The following is a 13,560-nucleotide window of genomic DNA, read 5'->3' as shown; positions in this document are numbered from 1 at the left end:
TTAGAACTGCTTTTGCTGCATCCCGTAGGTTTTGGGTTGTTGTGTTTTCGTTGTCGTTTGTTTCTAGATATTTTTTGATTTCCTCTTTGATTTCTTTAGTGATTCCTTGGTTGTTTAAGAGTGAATTGTTTAGCCTCCATGTGTTTGTATTTTTTGCAGTTTTTTTCCTGTAATTGATATCTAGTCTCATGGTGTTGTGGTCTGAGAAGATGCTTGATATGATTTCAATTTTTTTGAATTTGCTGAGGTTTGATTTGTGACCCAAGATGTCATCTATCCTGGAAAATGTTCCATGTGCACTTGAGAAGAAAGTGTAGTCTGTCGTTTTTGGATGGAATGTCGTATAAATATCAATGAAGTCGAGATGGTCTAATGTGTCATTTAAAGCTTGTGTGTCTTTATTTATTTTCTGTTTGGATGATCTGTCCATTGATGTAAGTGGGGTATTAAAGTCTCCCACTATTATTGTGTTCCTGTCGATGTCCCCTTTTATAGCTGTTAGCATTTGCCTTATGTATTGAGGTGCTCCTATATTGGGGGCATAGATATTTACCATTGTGATATGTTCTTCTTGAATGGATCCCTTGATCATTATGTAGTGTCCTTCCTTGTCTCTTGTAATAGTCTTTACTTTCGAGTCTAATTTGTCTGATATGAGTATTGCTACTCCAGCTTTCTTTTGACTTCCATTTGCATGGAATATCTTTTTCCATCCCTTTACTTTCAGTCTATATGTATCCCTTGGTCTGAAGTGGGTTCTTGTAGGCAGCATATAGAAGCGTCTTGTTTTTGTATCCATTCAGCCAGTCTGTGTCTTTTGGTTGGAGCATTTAATCCATTTACATTTAAAGTGATTATTGACATGTGTGTTCCAATGACCATTTTCTTCATTGTTTTGGGTTTGTATTTGTAGGTGTTTTCCTTCTCTTGTGTTTCCTACTTACAGAAGTTCCATTTAGCACTTGTTGTAAGGCTGGTTTGGTGGTGCTGAATTCTCTTAACTTTTGCTTGTCTGGAAAGCTTTTGATTTCTCCCTCAAATCTGAATGAGATTCCTGCTGGGTAGAGTATTCTTGGCTGTAGGTTTCTCTCTTTCAGGACTTTCAGTGTATCCTGCCATTCCCTTCTGGCCTGCAGAGTTTCTGTAGAAAGGTCAGCTGTTATCCTTATGGGTTTTCCCTTATATGTTATTTGTTGCTTTTCTCTTGCTGCTTTTAATATTTTTTCTTTGTGTTTAATTGTCATTAGTTTGATTAATATGTGTCTTGGTGTATTTCTCCTTGGGTTTATTCTGTATGGGACTCTCTGTGCTTCTTGGACTTGGTTAATTATTTCCTTTCCCATGTTGGGGAAGTTTTCCACTAGAACCTCTTCAAATATTTTCTCAGACCCTTTCTTGTTTTCTTCTTCTTCTGGGATGCCTATAATTCGAATGATGGTACGCTTAATGTTATCACTGAGGTCTCTGAGACTGTCTTCTATTCTTTTTATTTTTTCTTTTTCCTGCTCTGTGGCATTTATTTCCCCCATTCTATCTTCCAGCTCACTTATTCGTTCTTCTGCCTCAGTCATTCTGCTGGTTAGAGCATCTAGAGTATTTTTAATTTCAGTTATTTTGTTATCCATTGCTGTTTGTTTTTCTGAGTTCTTATGAACTGTTTCTTCTACTTTCTCTATTTTGCTATTGCGATTTTGTATCATTTTTACTGTCATTACTCTGAATTCTTTTTCAGGCATTTTTCCTATTTCCTCCTCATTTATTTGGTCTTGTGGGTTTTTTTCCTGCTCCTTTGCCTGCATGGTGTTTCTTTGTTTCCTCATGGTTGTCCAAACTTTTGGGGTTGCTTGTCCTGGCGATAGAGGTGTTTATAGAAGACTATCCTAGCCTCAGACTAATGTCCAAGTATTGGATTAAACAAATATTAAGTCTAGAAAACACATATGTGTATAAGACACACAATTACTGAATCCATTAGGACATAAGGCTCTAGAAAGACCTGAAAGAACCCCAGTGTGCTATCAGAGATTCAAAGAGAAATCCAACAGAAATTGACAACTGAAACAGAACAAATCAGAGACAAAAGCAAAAGCAAACAAACAAACAAATAACATCTTACACATACAAACGTTAATCCAGGGAGATTTTGTAAGCTAGGATCAAATATAGAAAAGAGCCAGAGTACCACCAGAGAGAATGGAGATTCTCAGACTGTAATTAGACAACTGTACTAAGAACTAAGATAAAGACAGAAACCTAATATTAAATACCAAGGCAGTGCATCATCTGGAGAATAGAGCAAGGAGTCTGAGCAGATCGATAGTGTTGCTTATAAGTATGTTAAGGTAAAATAAACTTAAAATGGCTGGAAGAAAGGGGAACAGAAGAGCATAGTGTGGTTGGAAATATGGAAATAAAAAGAAAGGAATAGAAATGTATAAAAGATAGGGGTGAAAGGAAAGTATGAGAGATATATTGTCCATACTACCAAAAAGTTAGCTAGAAATAGAAGTATATAAAAAGGCAAAAAATAAAGAAAAAAAAATAAAAAAATAAAAAATATCATTAAAAAATTATGTTATAAAACTTATAGATCCCTTAGGGCTAAGATCGTATTTAATAAAGAGAAAAAAAAAAAGGAGAGAAAAAAAAAAAATCCAGAACCGATCCCAGAATGGACCAGTTCAATAGGAATTGATACTAATATTTTTGTTTTCTTAGAGTCTCAGCTGTAAGTGTCCTTCTCCTCACCTTGGGTTTTTTTGCATTATTCTGTGACCAGCAGAGGTTCCTTTATTGTTCGTCTGTAAGCGTCGGTGTGTGGGGAGGGAGAGGGTACAATAGTGGCTCCTTCTCCTGGGAGTGAGTGAGCAGTGGCGCACTGTTGTTTCAGTCGGGCTTGGAGGTGCCTGTTGCAGAGGGATGCCGGTGGCTCAGGAGTAAACAGAAAGTCTTAGAGTTGGGCCTCTCTCGGGTTTTTGTTGTTGTTGTTGTTATTGTTTTTCTCGGCAGCCTCCCTGCCACCTGTGTTTCAAGGGGTTTTAATCTAGCCCCGCCTGAGTGCCTGAGGGTGCTTGTTATCCCTGAGCGCCTTAGGTAGCCCCCGGGAGTCTCTCCACTGCCTGTTGCAGAGGCGCGGAAAGAGAGAGGCTATGCGTGTGGCTCCTCCCCCCCCCCCCCGCCCTTGAACCTGCAGCATCCAGCCGCCATCATGGCCGGGCAGCTCTCAGGGACAGGCACTCCTTGCTGCGGACCTCTTCCCTCCTGTCCTCTCGGTCCATCACCTTACTGGCAACAATGTTTCTCACCCTGAACCAGCTCTCCAGTTCCCACGCTCCCGCTCCCGGACCCTCTGTTTAGCTGTGGCTTGACGTCTCGGTCCGGGAACGCTAAGCTGCGCTGCGGATCCTCTGTGTGTTTCTCACTCCCTCCCGTCTGCCACAGCTCTGCCGCTTCACCCTCTTTGAGCCCTCATAGATGCCTCCCTACCAGTTATGTCGGGCTCCTTGCTGTCCTTTCTGGTGTCCGAGGCTGTCAGCTGGTGTTCAGCTGGTTCTCTGTTGGAATTATTGCCTCCTTCGGTGCATTCCCATTGCATCTGTGGAGAGGGATGCATTCCATGTCCCTCTACTTCGCCGCCATCTTTTTCCTTAGAAATGTCTTTTTTTTACATGCACGATCACAGCTGTAAATCTCTTTTAGGACTGCTTTAGCTGCATTCTCAAGTTACTTTACATTGTGTATGTCACTGATCTCAAAGTATCATTTCCATAGTGATTTCTTCTTGGATTCATTTAGTAGTGTGTTATTCAATTGCTGTGTTCTTAATTCTTATATTTCTTTTTGTTTCTCTAAAACATTTTTGAAGTGTAATTGACATACAACATACTGGATTCAGGTGTACAGCATGTTTAAATACTTTTATACACTGAGAAATTACCACAATAAGTCTGTATCTGTCACCATACATAGTTACAGAATTTCATGTGAAGAGACTTACGATCTATTCTCTCAGCAACTTTCAAGTATTAACTATATTACATCCCCATGACATATTTCATAACTGGAAGTTTGTACCTTTTAACTTCCTTCACACATTTTGCCCCCTCCCTCCATCAACCTGTTCCTGTATCTATGAGCTATTTCTGTCTGTTTTGTTTAGGTTCTACATAAGTGGGATCACACAGTATTTGTCTTCCTGTCTGATTTATTTTACTTAGCATAATGTCCACGAGGCCTTCACATGTCATCAAATCATACTCTATTGTATGTATTCTATATTTTCTTTATCCTTTTATTCATGATGGCTATTTAGGTTTCCATGTCTTGGCAATTATAAATAATGCTGCAGTGAACATGGGGGTGGGTATCTTTGTGTTCGTGTTTTTGTTTTGCTTCAGATAAATAACCAGAAGTAGAATCGCTGCCTCATTTTGCAGTTCTATTTTTAACTTTTTGAGGAACCTCCATACTCTTATCCGTAGTGGCTGCACTGCTGCTTTCTAATTTCACTCTGAAGATCAGGGAACATGCTTAGTATGACTTTAATCCTTTCAAATTCATTGTGTCTTGTTTCATGGCCAAGCATATGGTCTGATCTGGAGAATTCTCCATGTACACTTGAGGAGAACATAGTCTTTTGTTGGTGGAGTATTCAATAGACATGTCAGATATAGTTGGTTTATAGTGCTTTTCAAGTCTTATTTCCATGGTTATCTTCTGCCTAGTTGTTCTACTCATTATTGAAAGTGGGGTGTTGATGTCTCCAACTGTTGGATTACTTATTTCTCCTTTCATCGTACCAGTTTTTGCTTCATGTCCTTGGGGATATGTTCGATGAATTTTTATATCTTGTTTTTTATTGTAAAATGGCTTTATTTCTAACATTTTTGGTTTTTTCCTAATATAGCTACTCCAGCTTTCTTATGGTTGCTGTTAGCTTCTTGTATATCCCTTTTCATCCTCCTATATTCAGTGTATTTGGATCTTTGAGTCTTAAATGTGTGTCTCCTGTAGATGGCGTGCAGTTGGGTTTTGAATCAAGTTTGACAGTGTGACTTTGGATTGTTTAATCCACTTAAAATTAATGTTATTGATATAGTTGGATTTATGTCGGCCAGTTGATTTTCTGTTTCTTTTGTGTCTCTTTAGCATTACTGCTTTCTTTTGTATTAAATGAATATTTTCTATTGGAACATTAATTTGTTTATTTTCTCACTTTTACTTTTTATTTTCTTAGTGGTTGCTCTAGGGCTTACAGTATACATCTTAACATAATTCAGATATATACTAACTAAAATCTAGGGAGGTACAGAAATGTTACTGTTAAATAGCTCTATTCCCTCTTCCGCCTTTTTGTGCTATTAGTGTTAGGTGCATGTATGTTAGAAACCCAATAATCCATTGCTGTTATCACTTCATCTTATTTTACACCTTTATAGAAGCTGAGAAGGAAAATGAGCTATATTTATAAGGAATGTCATATTAACCTTGTTGTTTTCCATTTTCAGTTTTCATTTGTTATTATAGATTCAAGTTATCCATTATTTCTTTCATGTAATACACTTTACTCATCTTTTCTTTTATGCTGTTTTTGTCAAATATATTTTTCGATATTATAGGTTGATCAGTTAATTTATATGTTTATAGAATTTCTTTTTAAACTTAATATAAGAAAGGAGAAACAGGCATTTATACTTAAAAGGTTGGTGCTCTTTTTTCATATGGATTTTAATTATTGTCTAGGGTTGCTTTCTCTCAGCTTAAAGATTTTCAGTGTTTTTAGGGTGAATCGATTAGCCACAAATTCTGCTTGTTTGCTCTGAATCTATTTTGATATGATTTTTGTAAATGCTAATTTTGCTGGACTTAACCTTTTAACAGATTTTTATTTTGAGCAGTTACCGTATCACCTACCTGCCTTCTGGCTTCCATTGTTTCTGATTAGAATCAGTTGTTAATCTTATTGGTGTTCTCTTGTTAATGATAAAACATTTTCCTCTGGCTGCTTTCAGATTTTTTCCTGTGATTTTTAGCTTTTTCATTGTTACTATGATGTGTCTCGGGATGCATTTCTTTGTGTGTATTCTGCTTTGAGTATGTTGAGCTCCTTGAGTGTGCAGATTGTTTTCCTTGGGAAATTTTCAGTCATAATTTCTTTGAATATTTTTTCTGCTCCTTTCTTGCCTTTATTCTCCTTCTGGTACTCCTATTACAAAAATGTCTGTAATGATGTCTCACATTTGTCTGTGAATCTGTTCATTTTTCTTTGTATAATCTATTGATCTCACTTTAAATTCAGTTATTCTCCAGTTCAAATCTGTTGTTGAACCCCTCTAGTGAATTTCATTTTAGTTATTTTTCAATTTGAAAATTGCTACTCAGTTTTTAAAAATACCTATTCCTAATACTGATAATACTAATGGTCATCATACTTTGTTTTGCTGTTTGAACATATTTATAATACCAGATTTGAAGCCTTACCTGGTAAGTGTGACATCTGGGCCCCCTCCCAGGCAGTTTCTGTTGCCTGCTTTTTTTTTTCTTTGTATAGATCACACCTTCCTGTTTGGATGCATGTCCTTCCATTTTTTTTTTTTTTTTTTGGGGGGGGGGTTGAAAAATGCATATTTTAGATAATGTATTTTGTCAGTTGCAAATACCTGCCCAGGGCTTATTATCTTCTTTGCTGCTAAAATAGACCGCTGAAGTCACAGTCTTGTCCTGTACAGGGCAAAGCCTCTGAAGTCACTTTACAGAGGGTGCAGTTCTAGACATGTGTTTAGTCACCATGGAATGATAGTGGTTTTAGCAGGATTCTCTTTATCTGTATTTCTCTGATCTCTTTGTTATTCTGTCTGCCTCTGACACCCAACTGATAAGCTCCATTTGTTGCCTGCTAACTACTCTCTTTTTGGAACAATGCCCAGTACATAAAGTACCCTACAGTTTGATCCAATTAAATTCTTGTCCCTTTGCAGGGGTAGTTTGGGAAGCCAGTATTTGAGGTTTGCTCAGATTCTGGGTATGGGTGGGTAGTTCGTGTTAGCTGTCTCTTGTTCTGGTTGTCTCTGGTAAACGAGCTGGCCTATGGTTCAGCTTTTTGCTCCTGTGAAGCTGTCACCTTCCTCTTTGCTTACCATGAAGATCTCTGTTTCTTTTCAGAGTGTACTTATTCTTAAACTTTCTCACACTCACTTCCAATTAAGTGAGTTCCCTTGGGGAGAGCTTCGTAGCTGTCTGTTCTTAGAGCCTGTCTTTCTCCCTGTGAAAAATCACCATGCCACTGCTTTGCAGCTACTGGAAGGCATGTTGTTTGAGCAACACCACTAACTTCATGAGCAGGGTGCTGCCTGGAGGTATTAGACTCATCTTCTTTTTGCCTCTCCTGGCTTGGAGCCTCTGCCCTGTGTGTGAGCTGGGCCAAGGGTAATCAGGGCCCTAGTATTCTCTGCCTACCATGGCTGGGGTAGGTCTTCCACTCTTTGGGTGGAGGCTATGTGGAAGAAGGGAGTCTACAACCTCTTGGCCACACTTGCCTGTAAGTGAGCCTTTGTGACATGGAGTTGAGTGGGATGGGAAATGCTGGCACTCTGCCTCTCCTACAGGGAGCTAGGGGGAGAGGGAGCCCTATCTTTCTGGCCATACCTACTCTGAGTGGCACTTTAGTCACACTGAGCTGGGTATTGCGGAATGAAGGAAACAACAAATGATGCTTCCAGTATCACAGACTGCTCAAGATTTAAGAGATATTCTTAAATGTTACTTTGTTGAATGCCCTTAGGACAATTTTCAAAGGCTTTAGATGGTTGTTTTCTAAAAATGCTTTCCTCTAGTTACAGTTTTGCTGGGAAGAGAGTCTGCACAGCTCTGCATGGTGACATTTTGTATGTCTCATGTTCTTTTAAATTTTTATGCCATAGTCTGGCATAGAATTAACTATAAGTAGTTGCAATAGAACTATATTTTTTCCTTAAAAAGCACTGTGTACGTGTGTGCATGTGCATTCCTTTCCTGTCTTCTAACCTCTGCTGATGAGTGCTAGATTTGACAAGTCTGGCTTGCTCTTTTTTTTCTTTTTAAATTTTTATTGGATTTACATATGTTGCATATTGATTTACAATGTTGTGTTGGTTTCAGGTGTACAGCAAAGTGAATCAGTTATACATATGCATCTGTTCACTCTTTTTTAGTTTCTTTTCCCATATAGGTTATTACAGAGTATTGAGTAGAGTTCCCTATCCTATACAGTAGGTCCTTATTAGTTACCTATTTTATATATAGTAGTGTGTATATTTTCCAACCTCCCAATTTATCCCTCCACCTGCCCCTTACCCCATGGTAACCGTAGGTTTGTTTTCTACATCTGTTACTCTATTTCTGTTTTATAGATAAGTGCATTTGTACCCTTTTATTAGATTCCACATATAAGCAATATCATATGATACTTGTCTTTCTGTGTCTGAGTTGCTGCACTCAGTATGACAGTCTCTAGGTTTATCCATGTTGCTGCAAATGGCATTATTTCATTCTTTTTTATGACTAATATTCCATTGTATGTAGGTACCACATCTTTATCCATTCCTCTGTCGATAGACATTTAGGTTGCTTCCGTGTCCTGGCTATTGTAAATACTGCTGCAGTGAATATTGGTGTGCATGTATCTTTTCGAATTATGGTTTACTGCAGATATATGCCCAAGAGTGGGATTGCTGGATTACCTAATCTATGACAAAGGATGCAAGACTATACAATGAAGAAAAGACAGTCTCATCAATAAGTGGGGCTGGGAAAACTGGAGAGCTACATGTAAAAGAATGAAATTAGAACACTCCCTAACACCATACACAAAAATAAATTCAAGATGGATTAAAGACCTAAATGTAAGGCTGGATACTGTAAAACTTTCAGAGGAAAACAGGCAGAACACTCTTTCACATAAATCGCAGCACGATCCATTTCGATCTGTCTCCTAGAGTAATGAAAATGAAAAGAAAAATAAACAAATGGGACCTAATTAAACTGAAAGGCTTTTGCACAGCAAAGGAAACTGTAAACAAAACAAAAAGACAACCCTCAGAATGGGAGAAAATATTTACAAATGAAGCGACCGACAAGGGGGTTAATCTCCAAAATATACAAACAGCTCATGCAGCTCAGAATCAAAAAACAAACAAACAAACCATACAACCCAATCAAAACTGGGAAGAAGGTCCAACTAAGTCTCCAGAGAAGACATACAGATGGCTAAAAAGCACATGAAAAAAAAAAAAAATGAAAAAAAACCTGCAAAAGAAACAAGCACATGAAAAGATGCTCAACCTTGCTAATTGTTAGAGAAATGTAAATCAAAGCTACGATGAGGTATTACCTCACACTGGTCATAACGGCTGTCATCAAAAAAAATCTACAAACAATAAATGGTGGAGAGGGCGTGGAGAAATAGGAACCCTCCCACACTGTTGGTAGGAATGTAAATTGGTGCAGCCTTTATGGAGAAGAGTATGGAAGTTCCTTAAAAAAGTGAAAATAGAGCTATCATACGGGCTTGCTCTTTTACCTACTTTTTACCTAGTGGACATCACTCCCTCCCTATCACCCCTAGCTGTTCTTCAGTTTTGCTTTTATGCCTAGGCTGCAGATCTCTGCTTGAGTCATTGGAAATGGTGACACAATTTGTACACTGTCTACTTGGCTCACATGTTAGCTTTGATTTTCAGCCAGTCCCTTGGCTTTTGTAAACTAGTTTGTGGACTGTATCTTTCTCAGATGTTGGTCTCCTGGAGACCAAATTTGTTCTTAGGTATTAATGTTATGTGCTGCAATTACATGAAAGATAGGCCATTTAACAGTCAATATAAGGTAGCTGGGTTAACTGCCTACCCTAGGAACTTTAAGGCTGCTTCACCAAGGTAGCTGTCTGGTAATGACCTTCAAGACTACATTACAGTGAAACATTATTAAAGGCAAAGGGAAAAACTGTCAGATACGGTGTCTTTTTAAAGTTTAGATGCATCTATTAATGAGAGCTTTCATCAGAGAAATTGATATCAATGGATATTTTGCCTCAGGGAGTGTTGCATAGATGCTATGTTTGAAGGGAGTTGTTTTTCACAGGAATTAGAGCAAGACGTGAATTCATGGTCACTTGGGTTGTGGCTGAGCTCATTTTGGGGATCTTAGGGAATATGTCTTTTTCCTTAATGATCTAATGTGTAAATTAAAAATCTGAAGGCACACTAACAAGTAAATATTCATGTATAATCCGTTTCAATTCTTTGACAGTAGTCTCTTTCTTCTTTCCATCTTCAGGGAATGTCCAATTGTGTCTTAGCATCCTTTTTTAGTATTTGACTTCAGTGGCCTGTGATGAAAAGGATTTTGGACCCAAAATGAAAAATTATTTCTGTCTCTAGTCTATGGAGCTATAGTGGTATGAGATTGGTTTTTCATTGGAAATTATTTGATTTATGAATCAAATTAAGACTTGTTTATTTACTTGAGGTAGCTTGTTGTAGGTATAAGATCTATTTCAAAACAGAGATACAGAGTTCAGAATTTGACTTGTGGATATTTTCTAGGTGAAATAAATGTGTCATTTTCCCCTTTGGTTGTCCTTTAGGCTGCAGGAGCAATCCGACCTCTTGTATCTACTGTCATCAGTCCATCTGCAGATGGCTGCTTGGACCACTCGCTGGAACGTGCCAGCCACAGGGCAAGTGAAATGCCACAGGCCTTTCTATTTGATGTGATTTATGAAGCATATCGGCAGGTAAGAATCTTGGCTTTCTGACAGTCTGCTGTGTTGAGGGTCTCTAAGAACCACCCCCATATTTGGAGATTAGCTAGAACCGATGGAATTCAGTATATAGTTGAACTCAAGGCTAACATTGATTAGAGTGAAGTTGGTTCATGTGAGGAAAAGACCCAGGCAGAGTCTGGAGGAATCCATGTGTAATATTCCTCATGATCTGTCCCCTTCAGGGTTGCACAAACATATGTTCCTTCCAGCAATGAAAAGGCATTAGCATGGGTGTGATGTTTCTTTTCAGGGAAGCCCATTAGAGACTTGAGGTCTAGGGTATTGGGTTGGTTACGTAGATACCTTCTACCTTGAACATAAACTTCAGATTCTCAGGAGGAAAGGAGGTGCTCAGCATGAACCATATTGTTCATGTAAACATCTAGGCACAGTGAGCCACTCTTATCAGTTAACTGTTCACTGGAAACACTCCAAGAGCCAAGTTCCCAGACGCTGGCCAAGGGCCCACTTGGTGAGCAGGTCTTTCGATGCAAAGCAATCTCAGGCCTACTGTAGTGAACATTCTGCACAGCTGTATAGACATTTAGTTAAAAGTTTAAAAGTAAGTGCTTTCAAAATATCAAATCATTCATGTTTAGATTATACTGGATTGTCTTTGTTTTCATGTTTTGGAAACATTTTTGTACCTGTAAATTTTACTGCTATTCATTTCTGTGTTTATTGATTAAACAGTTATTAAATATCAGGTATTATGCTTGTCAGAAACTTCCCAATGAAATAAGATCACTTACAACAACTAAGGCAGTGCTTGGCTGTTAGACAATCAGTAAATAGAGATAGATGGACTTTAAAGAATATGAGATGATGGTAACATAAATATTGACATCTTTCCTTTTTTTTTTTTTAATAGTTGTGGCACATGGGCTTAGTTGCTCCATGGCATGTGGAATCTTCCCAGGGCAGGGCTCGAACCCATGTCCCCTGCATTGGTAGGCGGATTCTTTACCACTGTGCCATCTAGGAAGTCCAAATATTGACATCTTAAAATAAAAAATACTGCATTTTGGATAGAAAATTAATCGCACAGTGAATCAATCTTGGCTATCAATTACTGTTTTAAATATTGAGAATGTAAATCAGAATCAGTTTTCATGGTATGAATAGTCAGCCATGATTTGTTTTGTTTTCTTAAAATTTGTTATACAGAAATTTACCTGTATTTGGTCATTAATCAAATGTTACCCTATTGAAAATCCTAAAAAGCCTAAATTGCTGAGCTAGACATCTGCCTACTATCTCTAATATTTTCTAAAATTAATGAAAGAATTTGCTTATATAAGCATTTACATTAAGAAGAATAAATATGATAGCTCTATATTAGAAAACAATACAATCTTATGATCTTCACATTAGAGTTGCGTGTTTCAACAGTTTTTGGTAGAGAATTAAGCCCTAATGCACCGAGGCTCTGGTTCTCAAATTACGGTTCCCAGACCAGCAGCATAAGCATGTTTTGGAACCTGTTAAAATGCAAATTCTGGGCCTCCACCTCAGACTTCCCTTAGAGTCTCTGGGAATAGGGCCCACCTATTTGTGTTTTAACAAACAAGCCTGCCACATGATCCTGATTGACACTGAATTTTGGGAACCAACACCCTAAGGTATCTGTTGTATGTGATAAATTCTCTTCTGTTGCATTCTTGGGAGAATTGAGAATGTAGTCACACAAAAATAACCGTTTTATGGTGCAGATAAGGCATTCTCACAGCATTTTGGAGGTTTTGATACAAGTTCTTATGAAAATTATTTTTGATCATAAAGGTGTTCATAAGGAAATTTGTACAAAATATTTCTCTCTTCTGTATGATTTGTGTGTGTGTGTGTGTGTTGGCTTTAACGAATAGAGAAGAGTAAAATAGGACAGAGTTCCAAGGGTGGGAAGTTGTTCTCTACAGAGCAGTCAGAAGTACTGTGTGAAAAGGTAAAATTTAAGCCAGCATTGGAAAGTAAGTGAGGGGATAAGTCCTGCAGGTAATTGAGAAAACCTTATTTTAGGTACAGGACACAGAATCTAAGAAGGTGGAGCGAGGCTAGAGGAGAATGACATCATGGGGAGAAGTAGGAGGTGTACCTGGGTCCCGTGTCCTGTTGAGCCTTAAAGGCAATGTTATGGGCTTTAGATTTTACCCTGAACGAGAAGGGAAGACTTTGCTGGTGCTGTGTGGAATCCCACTTCTGTGTGGTCACCCTGTCAGTTGCAGGGATTGGTACCCTTACAGCAGGTAAGGGAAGAAGTAAGCTATAGTGATGATCAAGGCAAAGATGATGACAGTTAGGGCAATTTGTATAGTAGAGTATTTGGTGTGAAGTGTTTGTGTTCTGAATATATTTAAAAGTAAAATGAGGATAAGCCAGTTGGTCACGCATGGGATATCAGAATGGGAAGAATTCCATGTGTCCAAAAATTTGCTCTGAATAGCTAGAATGCAGTTGCCTTTTTTTAAAAATTAATTTTTGTTGGAGTGTAGCTGCTTTACAATGTTGTGTTAGTTGCTGCTGTACAGCAAAGTGAATCAGCTATATGTATCCATATATCCCCTTTTTTGGATTTTCTTCCCATTTAGCTCACTACAGAGCATTGAATGGAGTTCCCTGTGCTATACAGTAGGTTCTTATTAGTTATCTATTTTATACATAGTATCAATAGTGTGTATATGTCAGTCCCAATCTCCCAGTTGCAGTGGCCCTTGACTGAGATGGAGAATGCTAAAGGAAGAGAGAGTTTTGTGTGACCAGATCAA

At 38.2% G+C, this 13,560-nt stretch overlaps 1 protein-coding gene across 3 annotated transcripts in view; it reads left to right on the top strand.

Annotated features, from left to right (window-relative positions):
* Positions 1-13,560, top strand: part of CRPPA (CDP-L-ribitol pyrophosphorylase A) — a 318,526-nt gene that overhangs the window by 35,389 nt on the left and 269,577 nt on the right. For 2 of the 3 annotated variants that reach the window (XM_057733917.1, XM_057733916.1), the window contains exon 3: positions 10,619-10,768. The exons of the other annotated variant lie outside the window; for it this stretch is intronic. In XM_057733917.1, the coding sequence (XP_057589900.1) occupies positions 10,619-10,768 (150 nt within the window). The remainder of the gene's footprint in view (positions 1-10,618; positions 10,769-13,560) is intronic. 3 annotated transcript variants of the gene reach the window in all.

The sequence above is a fragment of the Hippopotamus amphibius genome, chromosome 4, assembly GCF_030028045.1.
Source record: "Hippopotamus amphibius kiboko isolate mHipAmp2 chromosome 4, mHipAmp2.hap2, whole genome shotgun sequence".
In the NCBI taxonomy this organism is placed as follows: Eukaryota; Metazoa; Chordata; class Mammalia; order Artiodactyla; family Hippopotamidae; genus Hippopotamus; species Hippopotamus amphibius.
This window is presented reverse-complemented; position numbering and strand designations above follow the sequence as displayed.